We start from the raw sequence: 25,451 nt of genomic DNA on the forward strand, positions 1-25,451 counted from the left end.
CATGTTTACACAAACTGGAGACAGGGCATTCTTAGAATAAGCTTTCGATGCCATGTCTTGATTGAAACCAAAGAGTGAGATAGAGAAATCAGCATTTGAGTAATACAAGGGAAAACTTTATACCATGTATAATAGTTAACACACCCTTATAGTATAAGGGCTGGTCCTATCTAAAATCCAGTTTTTTTCAGCTACTGTGCAACTTGGCTCATTGACATTTTAAACATTCTTTTGACATTTAAAATTTTTAATGTCAATAAAGCAATAATTAATTTATCCTTGGAGATCCCTTATCCCCCTTCTATTTTATGAACATTTCCTTTGTTTGTTTGTTTGTTTGTTTGTTTGTTTAAGGGTTTCTCTGTGTAGCCTTGGCTGTCCTGGACTCATTCTGTAGACCAGGCTGGCCTCGAACTCACAGCGATCCTTCTACCTCTGCCTCCCGAGTGCTGGGATTACAGGTGTGCACCACCACACCCGGCTATATACATTTCCTTTAAAGAGTAGCTAGATTCTTTTACATTTGTTTGACTTGTAAAATATATCAGTTATGTTTTATATTTATGTTTTATATTTTATGTTTTATATTTAAAGAAGTATTGCATTTTACTGGGTCCATATGCCAGACCATAATCCGTTTTAATCTACAAAGGTGTTTCTAATATACCCATCATTTCTAATACATGTATAATTATAGAATCAGCCTTTTCAGAACTCAAGGCAGAAGCCCATTGTGTGATGTACATAGTTTAATTTTTCAGACTCTGTAAAGTGAAACATATCCTTCTGCCAAATCTCATTTCTTTGATTACATTTAGGGTTACTTCCAGCAAGTATGGAATTTGATTATATAAAGAACAAATAAGACAGTTTTTTATAATTCCTTTGTCTTGCCTCCAAGTAATAGAATTCTTTTTTTTAACATTTACTATCTATTTACATAATGTCTTTTTTACAAATTTGAAGCCTCTAATATGTTTCCTATTATAACTAATTTATCTCTTCATTTCCTAGTGCCAGTAACCCTGGCAAATCTGTATGAGATAGAATATGAGTTATAAATACTTGATGATGTCTGTTTCAGATTACTTGTTTCGGTTGTATAAATCACAGGAGTGATTCTGAATCATCTGGAATAATTTCAGCAGTTTCTATAGGCAAAACAACGCTCTCTGCATCTTGAGAGTAACTATACTAAGAGGTTCTGGGAAATCTAATAAAACCATATAATAGCATATAGTTCTGATGTCTAAACTAAAGCCCATGGACTTTGGATTCCATTTTTTTCCCCCCTTTTTGGTTTTTTGAGAACAGGGTTTCTCAGTTTGGATACCTTTTATAAACTGAAGTTACTTGCTTTTGCAATATTTGTTGTTAACGTCTTAAAAAATAAATCATTGCAAGCTTTTTCCAATCCTCATTGGTAACCCATGATGTAGTAATTTCAGCATTAGTATAAGGCACTACAATCTCTGCTGGGTCTGTTCTTGTGAATTGACAACGTCTTACTCCTTTCACAATCAAATCAAAACCCTTTTCTATACAGGTTTTAAATTATTTACTGTTTATATGCTATAAAAATAGCCATTCTAAGATACCTTATTTCTGCATAATGGGGGATGGGGAATGAATCGAAGGCAAAATAACTATAATATGTTCCAGGTTTAGATCCAAGTGGCTCACATGTGCATCCTGTAATCTCTTTTCTGCCAGAGCCAATTCTTTTTCAGCTTCACCTGAAATTTTGCTTGGACAATTTAAGTCTGAATCACCCTGTAAGGTTTGAAATAAGTTACTTAGCTTTGAATAGTTAATACAGTTTTGGGCCTTAGCCAATTAATATCTCCCAACAAATTTTGAAAATCATTGAGTTTGTAATTGGTCTCCTTTTAGCTGTACCTTCTGTGCTGGATTTTCTGCAGACCTATCTATCTTAAAGCCTAAATAATTAATAGAATCTTTCCTTTCCATTTTTTTCAGGAGTAATTTGTAAACCCCAACAAGGGAGAAAGCTTCTGTTGATGTATATTAATAATTTATAGTCAGTCACATATTTAGTAAAACCTTATTTAATCATTAATCAATAATTTCCCTCAAATAACCACCTATTGAATCTATGATTTATTAAAAATTAAGCACAGAGGTGAACATAATAACTAATCTATTATCCCACTATCAGTTTATCTCCTTCCCATCCGAGGTCCCAGAGTTAATTTCTTCTTTGGAATTCATCCATTCTCCTCCTCGCCTGCTCTGCCTCCTCCTAGTGTCCTCCATCCTTGTACCCGCCCCCCCAATAGCCCACCACCTCCATCCTTGCAACCTCAAAACTCCACCTCCTTCTCTTCAGCCAAATCCCAAGCTTTAGCATTTTTTATTAACCAGTCAACTTTAGATTAGGTGGAGCAAGGCTTACTTACACAGCAAGGACAAGTATACATAAGAATGTGCTCCTCTGGGCAGGGATCAGATCTTGGGGGCCCAGTAGTTAGCATTAAAATACTTAGCACCAGACCAACCCCCAGCAGTTCCCCTTTTATGTCTAAATAAAAGACCATTTTATATGCATATAAAATTTTATATGCATATTATATGCATATGCATATAATAACATACAGTAATGTTTATGAAATAATGATAAAAACCAGTAGATAAGACTTACATATATAATGTCTAGTCAAAGGAAATTTGGCAGCCTTGAAGAAAATGTTGTATTATCCTATCTGGGTGAGTCTAAAGTTTTAGACCTAATTAATTTCTATCATATCTTGTGTCTAACACTTAAAAAACATCTATCTTGACCTTAATTCATCTACTTAATTCCTAAGCAACTAGCTTAATTGTAAAGCTAACTGTCTGGTCTTCAGCCCCATCAGAGACTTGAGAAGGAATAAAATTAATTACCTGAGTAAACAGAAAGTGCAGGGTAGCAGCTTTCAAAATAAGATAAAATAAATGACAGACTGTTTGCTGCCTGGGCAGCTACCTAAAACTCTCTATGATGTTGGAGTATAATCTTCAGCCTTTTTGGCCCAGTATATCTGATAGACATGTTTGTGAAGCAGTAACTATAATTAAGGACTTGCTTACCCTGTCTTGGCAGAGTTCACCAGTCAATTTGGCCTGCATTCGAGTTTGCCCATTTTAGGCAGAATTCAGCCTGTGCTAGAAATAAACATATTTTCTTTGTCTAGTGGCTCTGCCACATTTGAAGACATTTCCATCATCATCTTTGAGGTAGGCTTGGTGCTGCCAGGAATTGGCCTGTCTTGTTGTCAAAGAATCCTTAAAATAATAAAACATCTTGAAATGCCATATTCTGTAGGTCTTTGGGATGTTTGAAGACTTTATTTATTTTTACATTATCTATCTATAGAATAGTTATAGATTAAACCTACGATGTATATTCCTGTGCTAAATTAGACTAGTATTTGACATGACCATGCCTCTGATTGACTTCCATTCATTAATTATCCTAAACAGCAGACAAAAACAGTAGTTTTTAACGTTTTGGAAGTAAACCTTGTATTATTATTATTTTTTTAAAGATTTATTTCTTTATTATTACGTATACAGTGCTCTGCCTGCATGTACACCTGCAGGCCAGAAGAGGGCATCAGATCACATTATAGATGGTTGTGAGCCACCTTGTGGTTGCTGGGAAATGAACTCAGGACCTCTGGAAGAGCAGTCAGTGCTCTTAACCTCTGAGCCATCTCTCCAGCCCCATAAACCTTGTATAATAAATGAGTTGTATGGGTACAATTTCTCATACCAGAATAGAAATATAATGTGTGTGTCAAAGAGAACCTTAAATTTGAATTCTGTACCAATGTATCAAAACACACACACACACACACACACACACACACACACACACACACACACAACCTTACTTGAAACTAACAGCTAAAGCCTTAAGTTGAGGAGTAGATTCAATAATCTATCTTTTGTCCTATCATCTCTATGTATTTTCTATATTCCCCCTTCTTGCTTTTCAACTCCTATCTCCATACCTAAGAAAGAGAAAAATAGAAGAAAAAGAAAAGACAGAAATCCCTGAATCTAACTTCATTTTCTCTCTGAATAAAACCATTAATAACATACAACCCATGACAGTAAACATTCCATAGCCCAATAAAACAACCAAAGACCTACCCAACTCCCTTGAGGGAAATGAGGTGTCATTCTCTTAAGGTTGCTTTTCTCTGATTTGGGGCATAGAATGCCTTTTGGAGGGCCCAAATAAAATTGGAAAAAAATGGTTAAGCAAGCTAGCCATAGCATTTGTGATCCAGTCTCTAAATGTTGAGAAATTTCAGGCTTAATAGAAGTCCTGTTTGGAACAGTCTGAAATGTTGGAGCAATTAAGATCAGCAGCTTAAGCCAGGCATGGTGTCGCATGCCTCTAATCCCAGCACGGGAAGCAGAGGCAGGCAGATTGCTGTGAGTTTGAGGCCAGTTAGAGGCTGGCCTACAAAGTGAGTCTAGGACAGCTAAGTCTACACAGAGAAATCCTGTATTGAAAAACAAAACAAACAAATAAATATCAGCAGCTTTCATTGAAGCTGTCTTGGGAGCAGGCTCTGATGAGGAATATCAGCTGCAGCAGTTGAGGCTGGAGCATGCAGGATGCCAGGACAGATGTGTCAGCATCTGAATATTCTGGAGGACGAATTCTGTCAGGTCTGATCCAGCGTCATCAGTATCTGGTTCTTTTGTTCTAAAAACATATAATTTCTCATAAGCATTATACATTCCTAAAATTAAAGTTGTATGAGATATTTGGGATGCACACAGATCAATTAAGGACAGTTTCTGCTCTTTGTATGAGCAGAAGAAAAGACATTTTTCTGTAAGCCAGTCTGGATTGTAAACCAAACATTTAAAAGAATGGCATGATAAGTTTTGAAGCTATCAAAGCCAAGGATTTATTGGCCATATATAGTTGAAGTTCTGGATGGAGATACTTTTATGTCTCAATCAGTCGCAAAGGTGTTCCCATGTGAAAGGATCAGCAATTCATGTTACCTGTTCTGTTTGGTCTTCTTGATTTCTCTCTTCTTGTGTGTAGCTAAGACTATCGGGGGTCTTCCTCTGTCATACCTGATTTGTATCAGTTTTGATTGAACCCATAATTTCTCTTCTGAATGAACGTACACAAAACCTTTTCCCCAGAGGAACAACACATTCCCTGCTTTCCACTGTGAGGTTAGAGTATCTTTTAAAATATCCAGGCTGAAATGATTTAGCGGGTTTTTTTCTGTGATACAATGTCTCTCCGCAGCAGCTTTTTGTCATTATGAAGGTTAAACTCAGTAAAGCATTATGTAATCTATCTCTGAGGGTCTTTGATACCTCTCTCTTACCTTTCTTACAATTATGGTTATGGTTTCTTTAAATCTCTTTAAGTCTAGTGCCTCTATGGGCTGCCACCCAAATTCTTGATAATCTTGTGAATTTCTTTAATCTGAGTCTAATGCCCTTAACTTGAAAAATCAATGTAGGTTTTCTAATGGACTTGAACTGCCATTTTCCTGTCTCGTCACAAGGTGGTGCTGTAGGCTTTAGTTTGGATTCATCTTAAGTGTATTTTGCGTTAAAGAACTGTCTCCAATTTTTGTTCTATTACTTGTAACTTATCATGAATTTTTTTTTCGTCTCCTTATCTTAGTCTGCTTTAATCTGGTCTTTCTTAAATAGGATATATAAAATTGTAATCATTACTGAAAAAAATGATTATATTTATGCTGATAATTGAAACAAAATTATATGGGACCCAAGTGCCTTTTGTCACTGTATTCTCCACTTTTTAAACATAGAAAATATTTTCCTTTTAATCTCTCTAACCCTTTCCTTCCTTTAGAGACTTCACTTTATTATTTTCCAGCTACATATTTTTTCTAGGACTGTATATAGCCAGTTTCTTTTCTTCTTTACGAAATCACAGTTCCAAACATACATTACCAAATCTGAGGGTTTTTTTCACTCTGGAATGGCTTCCTTTTGCCTGCAGTTGCTGGTGTTCTTTACAAGCTGCTGTGTACTTGCCATTAGCCAGCAACTCCAGCTCAGCCACTCCGCTCACAGGGAAGGGGCAGTTCCACCACTTGGCACTGAGCCGCAGCTGACTGGAGAGAGACTGCAGCTTCTGTGCGTTAGGACCGACTCCACTACTGCGCAGTCAGCTCACTGGCTCTGTCTTCCACACAACTCTAGTTGCAGCCACTGTCTGCCTGCCTGCGCAGCAGTAGGCCTTCCTTATGCTGGCTCAGGTTCCCGTGGCCCACCACCACATGTTCCAGGCACATGTGCTCTGCCCTGCTGGGCTATGCCAGTGCCTCTGACCTCCACCCACTCTGGGCCTTCAGCAGCCTGCTAGTCTGAGCAATGAGGATCAGAAGGGACAATCACACCCCAGCACAGCACAAGTGAATACAGAAGTCCAGGCCTGCCCAAGAGACTGCAGTATCTGCCTGCCTGCACATTAGCCTGCTTGGTTGCTAGGAAACCACATCCAGCTCCTGTGTCCACAATTTTTCTTAGGCCTTATGCTTAGATTACATGGCAGACTCCAAATAGCACCATACTATCTGTGACCCACCAGTTCCTGAGTAATGACACAGAGACTATTATTATTTATTATGATTTAGGCCTTAGCTTAGGCTACCTCCCAGCCAGCTTAACTAACTTAATTAACCTGATAATCTAGTCCACCTCTTGCCATGTGGCCTGTTACTCTCACTCGGTCATGGCAGCTGCCCTTTCCACCTCTGTGTTGTGCTGGTGAAAACAACTTTTATAGAGTACATAGAAAGATTACCCCAACACTCCAGAGAAATATCTCCATGCTTAAGAGGGGTGTGACTGCCCCTTCTGATCCTCACTGCTCAGACAAGCAGGCTGCTGAAGGCCCAGAGTGGGTGGAGGTCAGAGGCACTGGTGGACCATGGGAACCTGAGCCAGCAGGAGGAAGGCCTACTGAGGACCTGGGTTTATGGTGGCTCACAACCATCTGGAACTCCTGTTCCAGAAGATGCAACATCTTCTTCTGGCCTGTCAGTCATTTTATGTGCATTGTACACAGAATTGAGCCAGGCATAATACCCACACATATACACAGAAAACGAAACAAATCTTTTGAAAGTGTCTAGAGCAAGAGGCAATGAATAAAAACTAATTGTCTAATGTTCTTAGCACAAACTTGTATGTTTGTTAAATTTTTCGCGTTTATTAGTCTTGTGTTAGTGTATATAGAAGAACTCCCTGATACTGTGGAGTTTTGGGGGGGTCTAGTTATATCTATCTTAAGGAACGTATGGCATGCTGGGCTGAAAAGATGGCTCAGTGGTTAAGAGTACTTGTTCCTGCCAGGCGCTGGTGCACACCTTTAATCCCATCACTTGGAAGGCAGAGGCAGGTGAATCTCTGAGGTCAAGGCCAGCCTGATCTACAAGAGTGAGCCCTTGACAGCCAAGGTTATATAGAGAAACCATGTCTCTAAAAACAAACAAACAAACAAAAATCCTCATTCTTGCAGAGGACCTGGGTTCAGCCTGTAGCACCCATGTGTCAACTACAACCATACAATGATCCATAACTCCAGTTCTGGGGTGATCCAGCACCCCTTCTGACTTATGTGGATATCAGGCATGCGTTGGTACATATACATACATACAGGCAAAAGAATTAAAGAAAAAACAAAAAAACTTTTTTTATTGTTTAGGATTGTGGGCTTGTAGGAATATTAAGTTTTTTGGTTCTGTATAGAGTATATCTTCTTGGAAATTTTTAAAAAGTCTATGAAGAAATTAAAATATATACTGTATGTCATTCTAGTACTTTTGCCTTAATTTTTTTTTTTTAAATGCATTGGTGTATGTGTCTGAGGGTGTCAGATCCCCTGGAACTGGAGTTACAGACAGATGTTAGCTGCCATGTAGGTATTAGGAATTGAACTCAGGTCCTCTGGAAGAGAAGCCAGTGCTCTTAACCACTTAGCTATCTCTCCAACCCTTTTAGCTTCTTCTTTTTTTTTTTTTTTTCCAGAGACAGGGCCTTTCTGGTGTAGCTTTGGCTATCTCGGACTTACTCTGTAGACCAGGCTGGCCTTGAACTCAGAGTGGTCTGCCTGCCTCTGCCTCCTGAGCGCTGGGATTAAAGGCATGCACCACTAACTTGGCTTTTTAGCTTAATTTTTAAAGTTAGGCTGTAAAGGATGAATTGTTAGGATAAATTAGCCATAATTATACCTATGAAGTGGTTTAGTTGATTATTCTATGCTCCTCTGTTAAGGTTTTAAACTAAACAGAAGCTGAATTTCTAAGATTTTCTTTGTGAAAAAGCAATATATACATTTGAAAGCTGAGAGGTGGGCAAGAACTTATAATAGTTTTTAATTTTTATCCTTTTTGGATAAATCTGTCTGATTTTGGGGGGGGTGTGGGGCAGAATAGGGAGTGGAGAAATGTAAGAAGAGTGTGAAAAATTGGGATATTTTTCTGTTTTAGAACCCTTATACCAAACTGTTAATTTATGTAAATTATGAAGTATTTAAACAAACTTTTACAGTTTTAGATACTTGCAAATAGTCTTAATCTTACTCTTTGTAACTTACTAGCATGAATTTATTCCTGTTACAACTTTACTAGCCAGTGTCTGTTGTGTATAACTTTCACAGCAATCCAGTGAATATATGTACTATTCTCATGGGTGAGGAAACTGTTACCTAGAAATGTAAAATAGTACAATTTACAGAATGGTTATAAACACAATATTCTCTCAGCCTTCTTAATGTCAACCAAGATTCTTCCATAAAGATATGTTAGTTTTGTCTTTTCTTAAAAAGATTTTTTAGGATTTACTTAAATTGAGCAGTAATTTTAATTTTTAGTCCCTTTGATTTCTAATCAGACTGAAAGGAAAATAGAGTGTATAATACAGTAGAGTATAGAAGGTGTAGTATAGAATGTATAGCATAGAATTATAGTCTTTCTTTGAATTATTGGTTTTTGTTTTTGTTTTTTTTAACTTTTTGTAGGCTTTTCACCATAAATAATGAAGAAACAGTTACAGAAATGTTTTTGGGGTTGTGTGTTTAAAACTTCTCGTTTTTCCTTTCACTAAAATTATCTGGTGACTCAGTAACTCCTTCTTAGGTTGGAAGCCTTTCCATCTGGGATTGTTTTATTAAGATGGAATCATATTAGAGAAGAAACCTAAAATTAGCAGGGAAAAAAGAGCTATAGTCTTTCAACTACATGTTTAACATTTACTAAATAGGATCGAAATACTAAATATTCCAATAGTGGCATAAGTACAAAACCAACCAGGTATTTTTAGCAATATAAAGGTAGGGACCAAATACTGAGAATTGTCCTCTGAGATCCACACAGGGTCCGTAGCATGAGACACACATGTACATCACATATTCACATAATAAACGAATAAATGTAATTTTTAAAAAGACAGCGAAATGAGGTGAAGAGGTGGATCAGGGGGTCAAAAGCCCTGGCTGCTTTTACAGAGTGTGCCAGGGTTGGGTTCCCAACGTTCATGTGATGATTCACTATAGTCTCTAAGTCCAGTCCATAGGCTCTAGCACTCTCTTCTCACCTTTGCAGGTACCAGGCACACACATACAAGATAAAAATACATAAGATAACACATAAGATAAAAATGTAAAAAGATTGAGAAAGATAAAGAAATACCAAATTATAGAATTTGGTGGCTTCGGTGGGTGAAAGGGCTTGCTACAGAAGACTGAAGACCTATTTGAATACCAGATGTCCTCTAAAAAGCTAATGTGTCATGTCCGTCTGAAGCCCACCACTCATCCAGCCAGAGCAGGGAGAGTATAGTCCAGGAGCTGTGGGGCCAACCAGCAATGTGGCAGAAATAACCAGATACTAGAAGAAAACTGACACCTCAAAGTTGTCCTCTGACTTCTACATGCAGGCCATGGTCTGTGCACCCCTACATGTATTTATACATAATAAGTTTTTAGTGCCAGATAAACTATTGGGAATTTAATCTTATATGTAATTGTTATTTTTCAAATAAAGTCAGTATCAGCTGAAAAACTTAAATGACATCACCAAGATGATAGCAGTAAGTAGTATAACCGTCACTGATAGCCTGGGCCTCTCCTTCCCATCTCTTCTGTGTGTGTATACATGCATATGCGATAAACTAGTATACATCTGCCAAATTTGGTGACTACGAAGATGTCTTAGTGGCTAAGCGCGCCTGCTGACTAAGCATAAAGATCTCAGTTTGAATCCTAGCATCACATAAAAAGGTGGTCATGGCCCCACATGTCTATAACCCCATTTCTGAGGGGACAAGATAAGCCTGACTGAAATGGTGAGATTCCGGTTCAGTAAGAGATCCTATTTCAAGGAAATGAGGCAGAGAATGATAGAACAGAACAACTAAAGTCCTTTTCTGGTCTCTTGCGTGTTCTCTCTCTCTCTGCCCCCCACCCCCCGTAATATTCATGTACTACACACATACATACACCACACCCACACATATACATGACATATCCATGTACAACACACAAATACATATGCCACAGACATACCACACAGGCACATAACACACACCACGGACAGGACACACATATACCACAGGTATATCACGTGCAATATAAAAGTAATATCCCAACTTTTTTTTTAAAAATCTGTTTTTAACATGTTTATTTTTGGGCTGGAGAGATGACTCAGCAGATGAGAGCACTAACTACTCTTCCAGAGGACCCAGGTTCAATTCCCAGCACCCACGTGGCAGCTCACCACTGTCCGTAACTCCTGTCTGTAACTCTGACACCATCACACAGGTATACATGCAGTCAAAACACCAATGTACATAACATAAAGATAAATTATTTTTTTTTTAAATGTTTATTTTCTGTGTGGGGATGTTTTCCTATATAAATGTCTCTAGACCACTTAAGTGACTGGTGCCAGAGGAGGCCAGAAGAAGACATCTGACGTCCTGGAACTGAGATTACAGATGGAGCCACCGTGTGGGTGCTAGGGAACAAAGCTGTGTCCTCTGGAAGGGCAGCCTGGAGCCATCTCTCCAGCCCTGAAGATTGAGTGTTTATCAATATACAGAGAGAGTGCTCTTCACTGCTAACTTAGGAAGTGTGTGATACCAAGTTTTTCTACAACTCTCAGTGGGAGTGTGATCAGTTAAGGTGGGGTTCACTAGCTCCCCCACTCTCCTGCCCCTTTCTCATTTAGCAACTAGTTCTCAGTGTAATGTGTTTGTTTTCTTTTTTTTTCTCCTCTTCCCGTTTCTTTCTTTTGTGAGTGTAAGTATTTTGCCTGCATCTGTGCAAATGTGTGTACCTTGTACCCACAGAGGATAGAGAGAGGGTCTCAGATCACGTGGGTGTCCTCCTGTTGGCAGACAGTTGTGAGCCATCATGTGGGTGTTGGGAACCAAACCTGAGGCCTCTGAAAAGATAGCCTGTGCTCATCACTGCTGAGCCATCTCTCCAGCCCCAGTGACATTGCTCTTACAACTAAAGGAAGGGAGTCCGTTGCCTGAGTGTGCTGACAAAGGGAAGATCTGTGTCCTAAACAGTTTGGAGTGAGATGGCATGGAATTCATTATGCTACCCAGATCAGCATATAATTTAAAGCTGGTCGATTGCTTACTTCTGTGGTTTTCCATATCACATTCTAGACTTACTTCGTGACAGGGAGCTAAAACTAGAAAGTATAAACACAGATAAAAGGTTTCAACTGTATCCTGCTCTGCATCAACTTATTCATGTTTTAGCATCCATTGGTTACGCATGCCTGAATTCATTTAATTTATTCACACATTTACTATAGTTACTTAACATTACAACGTTTTCTCTTTTTTTGCATTATGAATATTGGTTTCATTACAGGACCAGTAGTATACTTAATTTTATTTATCTTCAAAATTCAAAAATATCAGTTTTGTATAAATAAAACTATCCAGTGAAATTTAAGATTTTTGTGCCACTTTTTTTGTTCTTTAAATATGTTTCAGTAACATTAAATTGGTACTTGGAATAATTCTGGTTGCGTGCAGTGAACAGACTTGAACACAGAGCCTTGAGCTAGGTGAGTGCCCAAGTCTGAATTATACTCCAGCCCAGAATAATTTTTTTATTGTGGTCCTGTTATCATACGACATTTACTTAGGCTAATTTGTTTCTATTTATTTTCAGTTTGGGGCTTAGGTGAATTGTGTTTTTCTCAGTTTATATTTTGAATATATAAATTGTTAATATGTAAAATGTGTATCAGCACATGTATTATCAAAAGCAGCGTCTCCAGTCCACTTGTAACACTTACTAGTTTCGACTTTTTTTCTTAATTTTCTTTTTTAAGATAATAAAATATTCGTGTGTATTTTATTATACTTTTTGTCATATTTTATCATAAAATGTAAATTGGCACGTTGTGGATATTTTTCTGTGACTTACTATAATCTGAGAGCACTCGAACATGCATAGAAGGAGGTCTTGAATCTTACTGCCCTGTACATTGTGCATTCAGACAGATCCTGGTTTTCTTTTTGTTGTTGTTGTTGTTGTTTTAAATCCTGGTTTTCTTAATCATTTTCCTCCCCCCCCAATTTTCTCCAGTTATTTGCTATTTTAAAAATATGTTATAAATCAGGCTGCTATGAACATGGTTGAGAATATGTCCTTGTTGTGGGGTGGAGCATCTTCTGGAGCATCATCTCTGGGGTATATTCCAAGGAGTGGAATAGCTGGGTCTTGAGGAAGCCCGATTCCCAGTTTTCTGAGATAGCACCAGATAGATTTCCAAAGTGGCTGTACCAGTTTGCATTCCCACCAGCAATGAAGGAGTGTTCCTCTCTCTCCACATCCTCGCCAGCATGTGGTATCACATGAGTTCTGGATCTTAGCCATTCTGATGGGTGTAAGATGGAATCTCAGAGTTGATTTGCATTTCTGTGATGACTAAAGATGTTGAGCATTTCTTTAAGTGTTTCTCAGCCATTTGATATTCCTCTGTTGAGCATTCTCTGTTTAATTCTGAGCCCCATTTCTCGATTGGGTTATTTGGTTTGGTGGTGTTTAATTTCTTGAGCTCTTTATATATTTTGAGTATTAGACCTTTGTCAGATGTTGGGTTAATGAAGATCTTTTCCCAGTCAGTAGGCTGTCACTTTGTTCTGTTGACAGTGTCTTCTGCCTTACAGAAGCTTCTCAGCCTCAATGAGGTACCATTTATTAATTGTTGACCTTAAGGCCTGGGCTGTTGGAGTTCTGGTCAGGAAGTTATCTCCTGTGCCAATGAGTTCCAGGCTCTTCCCCACTTTTTCTTTTAAGAGATTTAGGGTCTCTGGTTTTATGTTGAGGTCTTTAATCTACTTGGACTTGAATTTTGTTCATGGTGATAAATATGGGTCTACTTGCATTTTTCTACATATAGACATCCAATTAGACCAGCCCCATTTGTTGAAGTTGCTATCCTTTTTCCATTGAATAGATTTGGCTTCTTTGTCAAAAATAAAGTGTCCATGTGTGTGTGGATTTATGGTCTTCGATTCGATTCCATTGATCAACCATCCTATTGCTATGCCCGTACCATGCTGTTTTAATTACTGTTGCTTTGTAGTACAGCTAGAAATCAGATATGGAGATTTCCCCTAGAGGATCTTTTACTGTACGGGATGCAATCTTATTCATAATAGCCAGAACCTGGAAACAACCTAAATGTCTCTCAGTCAAGAATGGATAAAGAAACTGTGGTACATTTACACTATGGAATACTACTCAGCTATTAGAAACAAGGAAATCCTGAAATTTACAGGCAAATGGCTGGAACTAGAAATGTTCATACTGAGTGAGTTAACCCAGACCCAGAAAGACTCACATGGTACATACTCACTTAAAATTGAACACTAGCCCAAAAGGGATGTCCCCTGAAAGTGAAGATTGGGATAGATGTGGGGACTTCCTATTGGGACTCTAGGTGAGAGAAGTGTGGGAGAATGGGGACATAGAAGGATCCAGAGGGTCCTAGAAACTTACAAGAAGAAGAACATGACAGGTGGATCTGGACCCAGGGGCATCTGCTCAAACTACTGCACCAACCAAGGACAATACATGTAGTAAACATTGAACCTCTGTTCAGATCTAGCCAATGGACAGAACATTCTCCACAGTTGTGTGGAGAGTGGGGACTGACTCTGACATGAACTCTGATGCCCTTTATTTGACCACTTCCCCTTGGTGGGGAGACCCTCAGAGAAAGGATAAGCAGGCTACCAGGATGAGACTTGATAGGCTGTGACCATATGGTGCAGGAGGAGATCCCCTTCTGTCACAGACTTGGGGAGGGGAATAGGCTGAAAGAGGGAGGGAGGAAAGAACAGGAGTATACAAGTGAAGGGATAACAATTGGGATGTAATCTGAATAAATTAATTAAAAATTTTTTAAAAAGTTACAATATTTTGAAATCTTGAAAGTGCATGTTAGAGAGATGGCCATCAGTTCAGAGTGCTTTTTTCCTCAAGCATGCCTGTTACTTCAGCTTCTGGAAATCTGGCAGTCTTCTAGCCCCCAAGTACACCTACACATGTGCACGTATATGCACGCAGGCTCATACATTAAAAATGATTTTTTTAAAAGAAAGTGCATCTTAGAATGTTTCCCTTTAGTGGAATCACTGATGTGTGAGATTTTGTTACATTTACCACATTCTCTTTAGTTCTAGTTTAGTTGCTGTTGCTTCTATTAAGGACATGTCATCTTACCTAGAAACAGGGGATGTCTTCACTTATTCATATCTGTTCTTCCTTTGTCTTGGCAGATTGATTTTCCTATAATTATATAATTATATATTTTTATATATTGTATACAATACACATTGTGACCTGTTTGCATATATTAGAATATATGATAACAGCTTAGAAACTTACATACTTAAATTATTTAATATCTACAAAAGATATAAATATATTGCAACATGGACATTTTGAAGCTTTTCACTATAGAGAATTCAAAGAGAGATTTTTAAAGTAGTGTAATGAATCTCATGTGTTTGAACAATGAGTATTTTCACATGTGGAGTTAATAACTTTTCATCCTCAACTCCTTGTAATATTTACAAGCTGTATTGTCGCTATGATCAAGGAAGACTTTCTCGGTGAGTGGCATTGATTACCTTATCTTTATAGTCTTGGAGAACCCTTACTTGTTTTCAGACTTTTTTAATACGAAGAGCTGTGTTGGAAAGCTTTGAGGTGTTTCAGATAACAACTAGGAGATGTTCCAAAGCGCAATATAAGCGAGGTGTGGTGGTGCACATCTCTAATCCCAGTGCTCACAAGGCAGCACCACGTGGATCCCAGTTGACTTTGAGGCCAGCCCCAGGGGTGGCGGTGGGGAAGGGCTGCACAGTTGTTTTGTTTTGTTTTGTTTTAAAGCAGTTTAACAAATTTACACCAAAAGACTTAAATAGTATTTTCCTATCAGTATGATTCTTAAAATCATACTGTTTACAATTTAGGGATGAATACGCATCAAGAATTTTTAATTAGTTCATTAATGAATTAACCAGAAAGATGATAAAGCTAAGTATTTAAGGACTTAGGCCTAGCCGTACTCGGTGGTACACACCTGTAATACCACCACTCAGAGGCAGAGGCCAGGCAGATCTCTGTGAATTCAAGGACAACCCGGTCTACAGAGTGAGTTCAGGGACAGCCAGGGCTACCAGAGAAGCCCTGTCTCAGGGAAAGAAAGGAAAAGAAGAAGAAGGAGGAGAAGAAGAAGAAGGAGAAGAACAACTTGTGTTTATGTGGTTCTCCTTTCTAAAATAAGATCTGTGGTGGCACACACCTTTGGTTTCTGTAATTCAGAGGCAGGCAGACTTCTTGAGTTTGCAAACAGCCTAGTCTCCAGATTGAGTTCCAAATAGCCAGGGCTACACAGAGAAACCTTTCTTGAAAAACAGAATAAAATTACTAAGGTCACTATGCTATAGGTAACCTTTGGGTTGTCTTTTCTATTAGACAAATTATTTGCATGTCTCCTAGACATAAACCTGTAGGCTACTAGTAGTCGTACAGAGTACTTTGTTAGTAATAAACAGCTGAGTTAGCGACAAGGTATTTGTCTGGAAAGCCAAGTGATCCTGGGAGCAGTAGTTAAACTAGTCAGACCACCTGCACCCGTCTGCCTTGGCAAGGTTTTGTTGTGCTTACTCTGCTTGTTTGGCCTCTGCTGGCAGAGATGCTCGATGCAGCAGGGATTCCTGGCCTTCAGGCTAAGACTCTTACATGAAATTGGGCTTCAGGATGATGTGAAAGGACACACTGCCAGTATCTTGGCCTTACTCCCAAGATAGGAGTAATGATTTTAATGAAAAGCCAAGTGGAGATCAAGGTGGTAAAGGCTACTTTGATGTTCTGTGACTGTCCTTACCCTCCACCATTGTCTGCTGTGCAGGGTACCTTTCTGTGCTGTCGGCATCCGTTCTTGTGCCTCTTACAGCCTCCCTCTCCCCTGTCCTCCATATTTCAAGTTAACCTTCTCTTCTCCAGTTGTGCTCAAAATATGTATTATACTAACAACTGTATGTGTGTGTCTTTTTTTTTTTTTTCCTATTTAGGCCCATGTAGATTGTTTATAGTGCTTACCTTAAAGTAAAAACAAGAATATATGTTGATTCCAATTGACAAAATTGTTGGGATTTTACTGATGTCTTTCCTGCTGTTCATCCTTACCTACTGTCCTTTTCTGGCACTGCATTGGTGTTTAAGAAAATCTCCCATATACTATTTGAACTGAGCAAAAGAAGAAAAGGATTTTCTTAATGCTAAACTTTTAGGATGTGTGAATGGCTTTGATATGTGGTTTTAAGTAGGAAAACTGAAAAGACATCTTAAATGTATTGGAAAGACACAGGACAGTTAGCTTTCACATTGACTAAATTTGGTGATTAAATATTTGGTAATTTATTTTAATGACAGATAAAACAATAAAACTGGAGTCTTAGTTAAATGTTCAGTTGTCTTAAAAGGTCGTCTTCTTCCTCCTCCTCCTCCTCCTCCTCCTCCTCTTCTTCCTCCTCCTTCTTTTTGAGTCAAAGTCTCTATGTAGCCCTGGCTGGCTTTGAACTCACAGAGATGCACTTGCTTCTTGTTCTCACATGTTGGGATTTTTTGAAGATTTATTTATTTATTTTATGTATATGAGTACTCTATGTTCTATGTATATGAGTACTCTGGCCTGCATGCCAGAAGAGGGAACAGATTCCAATATAGATTGTCGTAAGTCCCATGTGGTTACTGAGACTTCAACTCAGGAGCTTTGGAAGAGCAGATAGTGTTTTAACCACCAAGCCATCTCTCCAGCCTGACGTTTAGTCCTAACACTTAACATCAACATTTCTACTTGATAAAGGTTATATTTCAAATAGATTTCAGGAAAACACCATTTATTTTTGCATCTAATATAAAATAAAAAATAATAATTAAAGAAGGAAGTTTGCTACATAATACATTTTTTTTTTGTCATCAAGATAAAACAGAAGGAAAGAAAGAATAATTCTGACACTTTATATGAAGTTGTATGTTTGGAAAGTGAGTCAGAAAGAGAGAGGAGGAAAACTACAGCCAGTCCTTCAGTTCGTCTGCCACAATCTGGATCCCAGAGCTCTATGATCCCCTCTCCTCCAGAGGATGATGAAGAAGAAGGTAAGTGTAGAAAGGTTGGTTTTGTAGGGATGGAGAGCTGTGCATACTGCTGCAACTTCCTCTTTATGGGGGCCTGGCAGTGGGATGTGGTCACAAGTGAATGCTTGTGAGAGTCTCCCATAGACAAGCAACTAGGAGATGCTAAAACATAGTTGACATTGCCCTCCCCCAAGATACTCTGTGTGTGTGTGTGTGTGTGTGTGTGTGTGTGTGTGTGTGTGTGTGTGTGTGTGTGTGTTTTGTACTTGTGCCACAGTATATCTGTGCCAGGAATCTGCTCTTTCCTTTCACTCTGTGGATCGCAGGTATCACCCTGAGGTCACCAGGCTTTGCAGCAAGCACCTTTACCCAGTGAGCCATCTCACCAGCTGGGTATTCTTTAAGATACTTGTAATCAGATTGGGAAAGTGAGATTTTATTGTCTGTTGGTTACTATTTAAAGGTAGTGGGGAGTAGAAGAAAGTTTTGGGTACAGGAAAAGAGTATTTTACAACGATAGTCATAACAGTCAAGGGCTTCATTTTTAATGAATGAAACTGGGATGATAGAAGGTCATCTGAGTTTGTATCTGTGAAGTTCACGCAAAGTTCATGAAATAAATTTCTCATTGTAGAGAGTTTGTGGGACATCATAAAGTGGTTTTTGAGTTAGGATTGAAAGAGCAAAAACTCATTGGAGATGAATATGCTGCCCTAAATATTTATGGCTAAGCTATCACATTAACAAAAATTATAGAAGTGCAAGGAATGGTTAACTTTGTTAAAAGAGATAAATATCCATGATTACATGTGTTTTTTTCAAGTTGAGAGTAAGCGCTGACTTTTAAGGTCTGTAGGTCTGTTTGTCTGTTTCTCTTTCCCTCTCCCTCCCCCCCCTCACCCCTCTCTCTCTCTCTCTCTCTCTCTCTCTCTCTCTCTCTCTCTCTCTCTCTCTCTCTTTGTTGTTGTTGTAAGTCCCATTGTCTTGTGATTAATCACCTTATGGTCAGTTTTTAGCACTGTTAACTCCTAACAATCAAATGCTTATTTTGTGGTAGCGAAGTGCCTCATTCTCATAATCCTCACAGTAAGCCTGAAAAATAGTTATTATTATTATTGTCCTTATTTTTCTCATAAATAAATAGAATTGGAGATAAATAAAATTGCCCCAGGCTACACAGATAGAAGAAACTGGCAGTCACCATATGATATTTAAATTTTTTGAGTGAATTCAGTAGTCTACTGTTAGTAGGGGGAAATAAGCAAGAAAGGCACCTGTAGTCCATGGCGAGGAGGTGGATGCTACCCCTCCAACTCTGCAGAAGAATTAGGGATCTGTTTGCCCTGTGTTGTATCCTTAGTGCTTACCACAATACCCAGTGTGCAGAAGGTAGTCAGAAAATATTGGCAGATGAGTTAAGTCCTAGGACCCACACCCATAACAAGAAATTTGTGACAGGAGACCTGGAGGGCAGTGGTCTTGGCCAAGCCTTCTTTAGTCAAAATCCCTCTAATCCAGCTTTCCCACCAGGAACCCTATGTGGTGTTTGTTCCTTGGGGGGGTGAGGGGGATGGGCAGTCTCCGGAGAGGTTTCTCACATAGAGGGCCTCTGACAGAAAAGCTGCACTTTCAAAACAACATTCTGAAATGAATGGCTTTGCATTCCCTCTTTCTCCCCCTAACCTGGGGACCTGGGACTCTAGTGACAAAGTCCATGCCATTACTGTTGATTTATTGAGAGTCCGCAGCAGTAGGAGAGAGTGGGGAAGGTAGATCATCCTACTACTTCTGAAGGACTTAGATTTCATTGTGTAACTGGATCTCAGCAGCAGCACCCAGGCCACTTTAGCACTTTGTTTCATGTCTTCCTTCACGGGTTGTATATGATGGATGTTTTAATGAGTGGGAAATTGAGAAATTACAAAGTAGAATTTGAGGAAATTGCCCTTAGTGTCTTGAGCTTTTTCTGCTCTTCATTATTCATATACAGAAATGTTTCAGTTATATGCAATCTGTGTTTCCCTTGTGTCACAATCAAAACTATTATACAAAATGTTTCAATATAAGAAATTTAATAATAAGTGTCAAAAACTTATGAGCTTTCGGAGTCAGTGCTTTGTAATAGGACTCTCGAGGAGGAGGACATGACGAAGCTGTGCTCCCAGTTTTGCTTGGTGAGGATGTATAAGGACAAATACTCACCCAGTTAATGAGAATGTAAATTATTTTAACTGTTTGAGAAGACAGTTGGTCAGGCAATTACTAAATCCTTAAAAACAATGGTTTTTATCTTAGGAAGTTCATTTCTAGGCATATGCCCAATAAAGCAGTGAAACAGCATAATCCTAATACTGCAGATAGCAAAACATTAAAAACCCACCAGTGCTCAGAAAGAAGGTTAAGTCGATATCATCATTTTCTGTTTTCTCATCTTTGGTGCTGGATGTGCACCTGTCTGTGACTGAGCTACATCCTCAGCCCTCAGTGTCACTTTCTTTACCACCTGCATTTTTTTATACTCTCTAAATTCTGATTAACTAAATTGAAATTGATCTTATTTATTTTAGTGTATCGGTATTTTGCCTGCATATATCTCTATGCACCATGTGTATTCCTGGCATCCAGGAAGGAAAGAAGAAGGCTTTAGATCCCTTGGGACTATAGTTAGAGGTGGTTGTGGGACACTATATGGGTGTTGGGGACTGAATCCAGGTTCTCTGGATGAGTAGTTACTGTTCTGAACTGCTGAACCATCTCTCCAGCACCCTCTAAGTTCTTAATTTTTATTATTTAAATTTTAAATTATTTATTTCCTACCTTTTAATATTTTGTTTTGTTTTAAGTTAATGTCATTTGTAGAACATTTAGAAAGTCATAATGTCATCAAAGATCAGAAAAAAAAATATTTATGATAATTCATCATTCACTCAGGCAGTGATTATTAATGTCTTGGTGTGTTTCATTCCCATCTTTTTAGTGTTTTCAATAGATCATAATGATGATTTAACTCTTTATATTTTTATTATATCATTATGTAAATACAAACACTTGTGTTCAGTTACCTTCTCTACATGTCACAATTCATTAGATGTCATAGCATTTTCAAACATGTAAAGATAGAAGTGGGGAAAGCAGGCTAGGAAGTGGAACAGGAGAGAAGATCAACAAAAGACATTGTTTATTTCACCATTTACCACTACTTCTTTATTACACTCTTAGGTAACTAAGTTTTTTGTTTACCATTTTAAATAAACTGTTAAATGTTTTTGTATATAAAGCTACTTTCTTAGGAAAAAGAAAGAACACTCCACATTTTGACTTCTATATTTTGTAGATAAATAACTCCTATAATTGACATAATAAAGACCTATATAGAAAGTAGAAGAGGTTATAAAAAGAGGTTGTACAAGTTACAAAAGTATTGTGTCTGTGACAAAGTTTTTCACATTTGTACATAAATACTAAGCACATATATTGTGGCTCTATGTTCCCAAAAAAGGTTTACAGTTGCCTTTATATTCCCATGTGGTTCTTTTTCATAAGCATAAGTTTTGCTTATTACAGATAATGATGAACCTCTCTTGAGTGGATTTGGTGATGTTTCCAAAGAATGTGCAGAAAAAATTCTTGAAACGTGGGGAGAACTTCTGTCAAAATGGTGAGTTACAGACTGGCACTGCTTCTCCCCTGTGACTCTAACTTCTTAGCTGATTCTCAGTTTGGAACCAATAACAGGGATCTGCAAGTAAGATCTCGCTCTAGAATCTCTTAGATTCTAATAACAGCAAAGCTATGAATCAGTCTGAGACCATCCGAAGCCTAATAAAGCCTTACTGATAGAAAAAATGTCCAGACATGGAATTCACAGACAGACAGTTGGTCCTGTACGTTGGAGAAGATAGGAATGGCTGGCTGTTGATTATAGCCACGGGAACTGTGCCGCTGCCCCCATCACTAACGCCAGACTGAAGGAGTGTAACTCTATAGTGCTTGCACAAAGGAGACTGCCCCACAGATCTACTTGTGGCTATAGAAAGCTATTTGTAAGAGTGTGCCTTCTACTAGAAGAGTGAAGAAACACAATGGTTACAGGACTGGCTCTTTAATACTCTGAAATTAGGTGCTATTAGAAGTCCATTAAACTTCAAATTTAGACATCCCTTACAGCCTCCGGTGCAAGGAATTCCATAGGGTTTCAAAACAGGTATGTGCTTCAAAAATGTAGCTATTGGTGCTGTGTATGAGGCAGGTCAGGCCTGCCTTGTTTGCCTTTGTGAAGATACCAACCTGCATGTTATCCAGGCTGGATGTTTAACAGTCATACCAGTGGCCTATTAGCAGGCTACACACATGGTGAAATGCCTTAAGAATCTATAATAATAGAAGACAGTTCACCTTCACAGTCTGTTTTCCTCTCTTCCAATTATTAGTGATTCTCTGTGTTAGATAATTTTCTCCATGGAGTTTAAAGATATCTAAGTACAATTGGCAAGTAGAAAAATACAGAGATCAGATATTGGCAGATCCATTGCTATTTGTGTGGGAAATTTTTATATAAAGGTCAGGCAAACAAAACAACAAAAAAACCATTAATGTAAGTCAGAGTGCTTCAATAAACAAAACATCAGTTCGCCATTTACAACAATTCTAAATAAATCTGTTAAATTGTTATGAAGAAAAAAATTAGGTCACTGTGTGTGTGTGTGTGTCTGTGTCTGTGTGTGTCTGTGTGTCTCTGTGTGTGTGTCTGCATGTATCTACTTAGGTGGGGTTTGCCCTGCCTGTGATACATAGGATACCTGGAATGGCACAGCAGGGTATCTCAAGCAAGACGTGGGTGCCTTGCTGTGTCCATTTTTTCACTGCTAACACATGTATATTCCCAGTTTAGTCTTAGTCTGGGAATATATCTCTGTAATGGAGCACTTCCCTGGCATGCTTGATGCCCTCAGTTTAATCCTCAAAACTGCAAATAAAACATGGCTGATTCCTTCAAGCTAGATGTGGTGGACCATGTCTACAGTCTCAGTGCTGGCATATGGAAGGAGGAAGATGAACACTTCAAGTCCAGCCTGGTTTATATGGCAGAATTTGTCTCAAAAACAAGAATTTGCCCGAGCATGATGTCTCATGCTTAGTACTCACAAGGCAGAGGCAGAGGATCTGTGAATTTGATGCCAACCTGATCTATATAGTGAATTCTAGACCAGCCAGACCCACGCAGTGAGACCCTGTTTAAAAACAAAAGTAAAACACACCAGAAGAGTTTGGCAACGATGTTAGGAAGCACTATTCTTTGCCCTGTTTTCAAAGAGTATACCCTTTGGGTGTTGATTAGCATAACTAGAGATACACTGGTGAGACATATATGTAGTATCTTTTCTTCCTTGGTAGGATGTCTTGGAGGGAAAACCTAAATTTAAAAGTGATCTGATCTTGTCTCCATTGCTGATGCTCTGGCTATTAAGGTTGTCATTAAAGTTCTGTATGGGCCTCGTACATTAAGGGTTTTTTTCCCTTAACAAGTTTTGACTTTTAAGTCTCTCATTGTGTTTTTAGTAAAGCTGTGTCTCAGCAGATGTCAGTGCCCCTAAGGGCATCTACACATCCAGCACTACACGTGGGCACCATCTGCTATGACATTCTCACAGTGTTTTACTTTTCGACAAAACACTCTATATTGGGAAATGTCAAATATGTACAAAAGAAAGCAACCAACCAAAGCATGAGTTGTCTTTAGATGCACAACTGTAATGCATGAACTGTGCCAAGCCCTTGGGAATGCCTCCTGTTAAATTGTGATGGTTCTTTCCTATCAGGAGACAGGATTGCTGATAATTCTATCAGTTTCATTTTCAGCTCAGTGGACTTAGAGTGTATGGACTATTGCTGTAGGAATTTTATATGTATGAAATGTCTCTGGACTAAACTAGCATTTAAATTCAGTGTTGACAGGACTCCATAATAGCATAGTTAAAACCATCTCCACACTGTTTACAGTCCAGACCTCATTTTCTGTCCAGGGGCTCACTCTGTAGTCTAGGTTGGCCTCGACCTTGCTGAGATCCACCTGTCTCTGCCTGGGATTTAATTCTTGTGCCAACACACCCAGTAAGACCTCATTTTACTTCTGTGAATCCAGCACATTTTGTGTAATGGCTCAGCTTGTTTTGTTGTCAAACTTTGTTACTCATAATCAGCTGTGTCCTCCCATTCTCTTAAATATATTAACTGAATTCCCATCTGTTTCTGCTGACTGCTGATTGTCACAACTGCTTTTGCTTGTTTGAGTTATGTTTTCAGATATATCTAGTCTATTTCGTCCATCTCAATATCTTTGTCCATCCCATTTGTTGTAGAATAGCATGCATTGAGCTGGGTACAGTGGCACACGCCTGTAATCCCAGCACTCAGGAGGCAGAGGCAGGCTGATCTCTGTGAGTTGGAGGCCAGCCTGGTCTACAGAGTGAGTCCAGAACTGCCAGGGCTACACAGAGAGACCCTGTCCAAAGTGGGGAGGGGGGAAGGGAGAATAGTAAGCATTGTAATGTCATGGAACTTAGAAGCTTGTAAAACTACTTGTAGCCATATTGATTAAAATTTATGGATGTTAGGGTTGTAGTGTTGCTAGTTTAAACATTTACCATATACCTAGCACAACACTAAATTGTATGCAGTCTTTCAACTATAAAAATATAACAGATTTCTGCATTTTCACACAAAGGTTACGTGTTCTAATACGTAAACTGGCAAACCCAGAAGTTCTTAACATAGCAAGTGTGATCCTGAAGCTAACTTATCTACCGAAAGTAGATTTTAATAACTGTATTTGTATCTGTGTGTCATTCTCCAGGTTCATTTGACTATGATTCTAGGAGGACAGGAGCACTGATGTCCTCAGTATAAAATAGTATGCAAGTTATATGTAGAGTTGATACTGTCAATGGCTAAAATCATTCCGAAGGAAATTTTACTAGTGTAAGTTAGGGTTAGCAATTTTTTCTGTGAAGGGCCAAATAGTAAATATTTAAGATTTTTGTGGGCTAGTGAGAGTCTTATCACAACTATTCACCTCTGCTATTGAAAATCAAAACAGCTCTTACCTCTCTCCTCTCCTCTACCTGCTCCTCCCTCTTACTTTCTATCCCTCCCTCTTCTTTTCTCTCTGGAGTATCTCCCCCCCCCTTTTCTTCTCTCCCCATGCTCATTTAATAAAGCTCATATAATACAAAAAAAGAAAATCAAAATAATCTAACAATAGCTGGAAAAGTACACATAATTGTGTATCGGTTGTGATGTTTATTTATCCTAAGGCCATAGTGTCTCAAACCTGTAATTAGCAGAGTTACTAGTACTGTTTCTTGATGACAGCTCTCCATACATACACACATGGAAGGAAATGCTTACATGAGATTGCTCATATCTCTCAATCAGGGTACAGAATCATAGAACAAGTAACAAGCAATGTTTAAATAACACTGCATTGTTCTCATAGAATTTGGATGATGTAAAAAGTCTGACATCTTTATAATGTGCTGGTGGTTCTTTGTGTCACTGATTTGTGCTTTAATCTGATAGTCACAAGAGCATATCTGTGTCAGGATCCTACTTTAGTGACTTAGTGGTGGCTCTCCAGTCACAGCACAGCTGCGACTTGATGGAGGAACACTCATGAATCTGAAGTCTCAGGAGCACCTGCCTTCAGTGACCTTACTAGCCTCCTTGACCTCTCTGCATCTGTAATCTA

At 38.6% G+C, this 25,451-nt stretch overlaps 1 protein-coding gene across 9 annotated transcripts in view; it reads left to right on the forward strand.

Annotated features, from left to right (window-relative positions):
- The window catches only part of RABGAP1 (RAB GTPase activating protein 1), a 138,260-nt gene that overhangs the window by 50,745 nt on the left and 62,064 nt on the right, over positions 1 to 25,451 (forward strand). For all 9 annotated transcript variants that reach the window (XM_084798465.1, XM_084798458.1, XM_084798459.1 and 6 more), the window contains 2 exons: positions 17,551 to 17,725; positions 21,269 to 21,362. In XM_084798465.1, coding sequence (XP_084654591.1) covers positions 17,551 to 17,725; positions 21,269 to 21,362 — 269 coding nt within the window. The remainder of the gene's footprint in view (positions 1 to 17,550; positions 17,726 to 21,268; positions 21,363 to 25,451) is intronic.

This window comes from Acomys minous (genome assembly GCF_964271855.1).
Source record: "Acomys minous genome assembly, chromosome: 10".
Classification (NCBI taxonomy): domain Eukaryota; kingdom Metazoa; phylum Chordata; class Mammalia; order Rodentia; family Muridae; genus Acomys; species Acomys minous.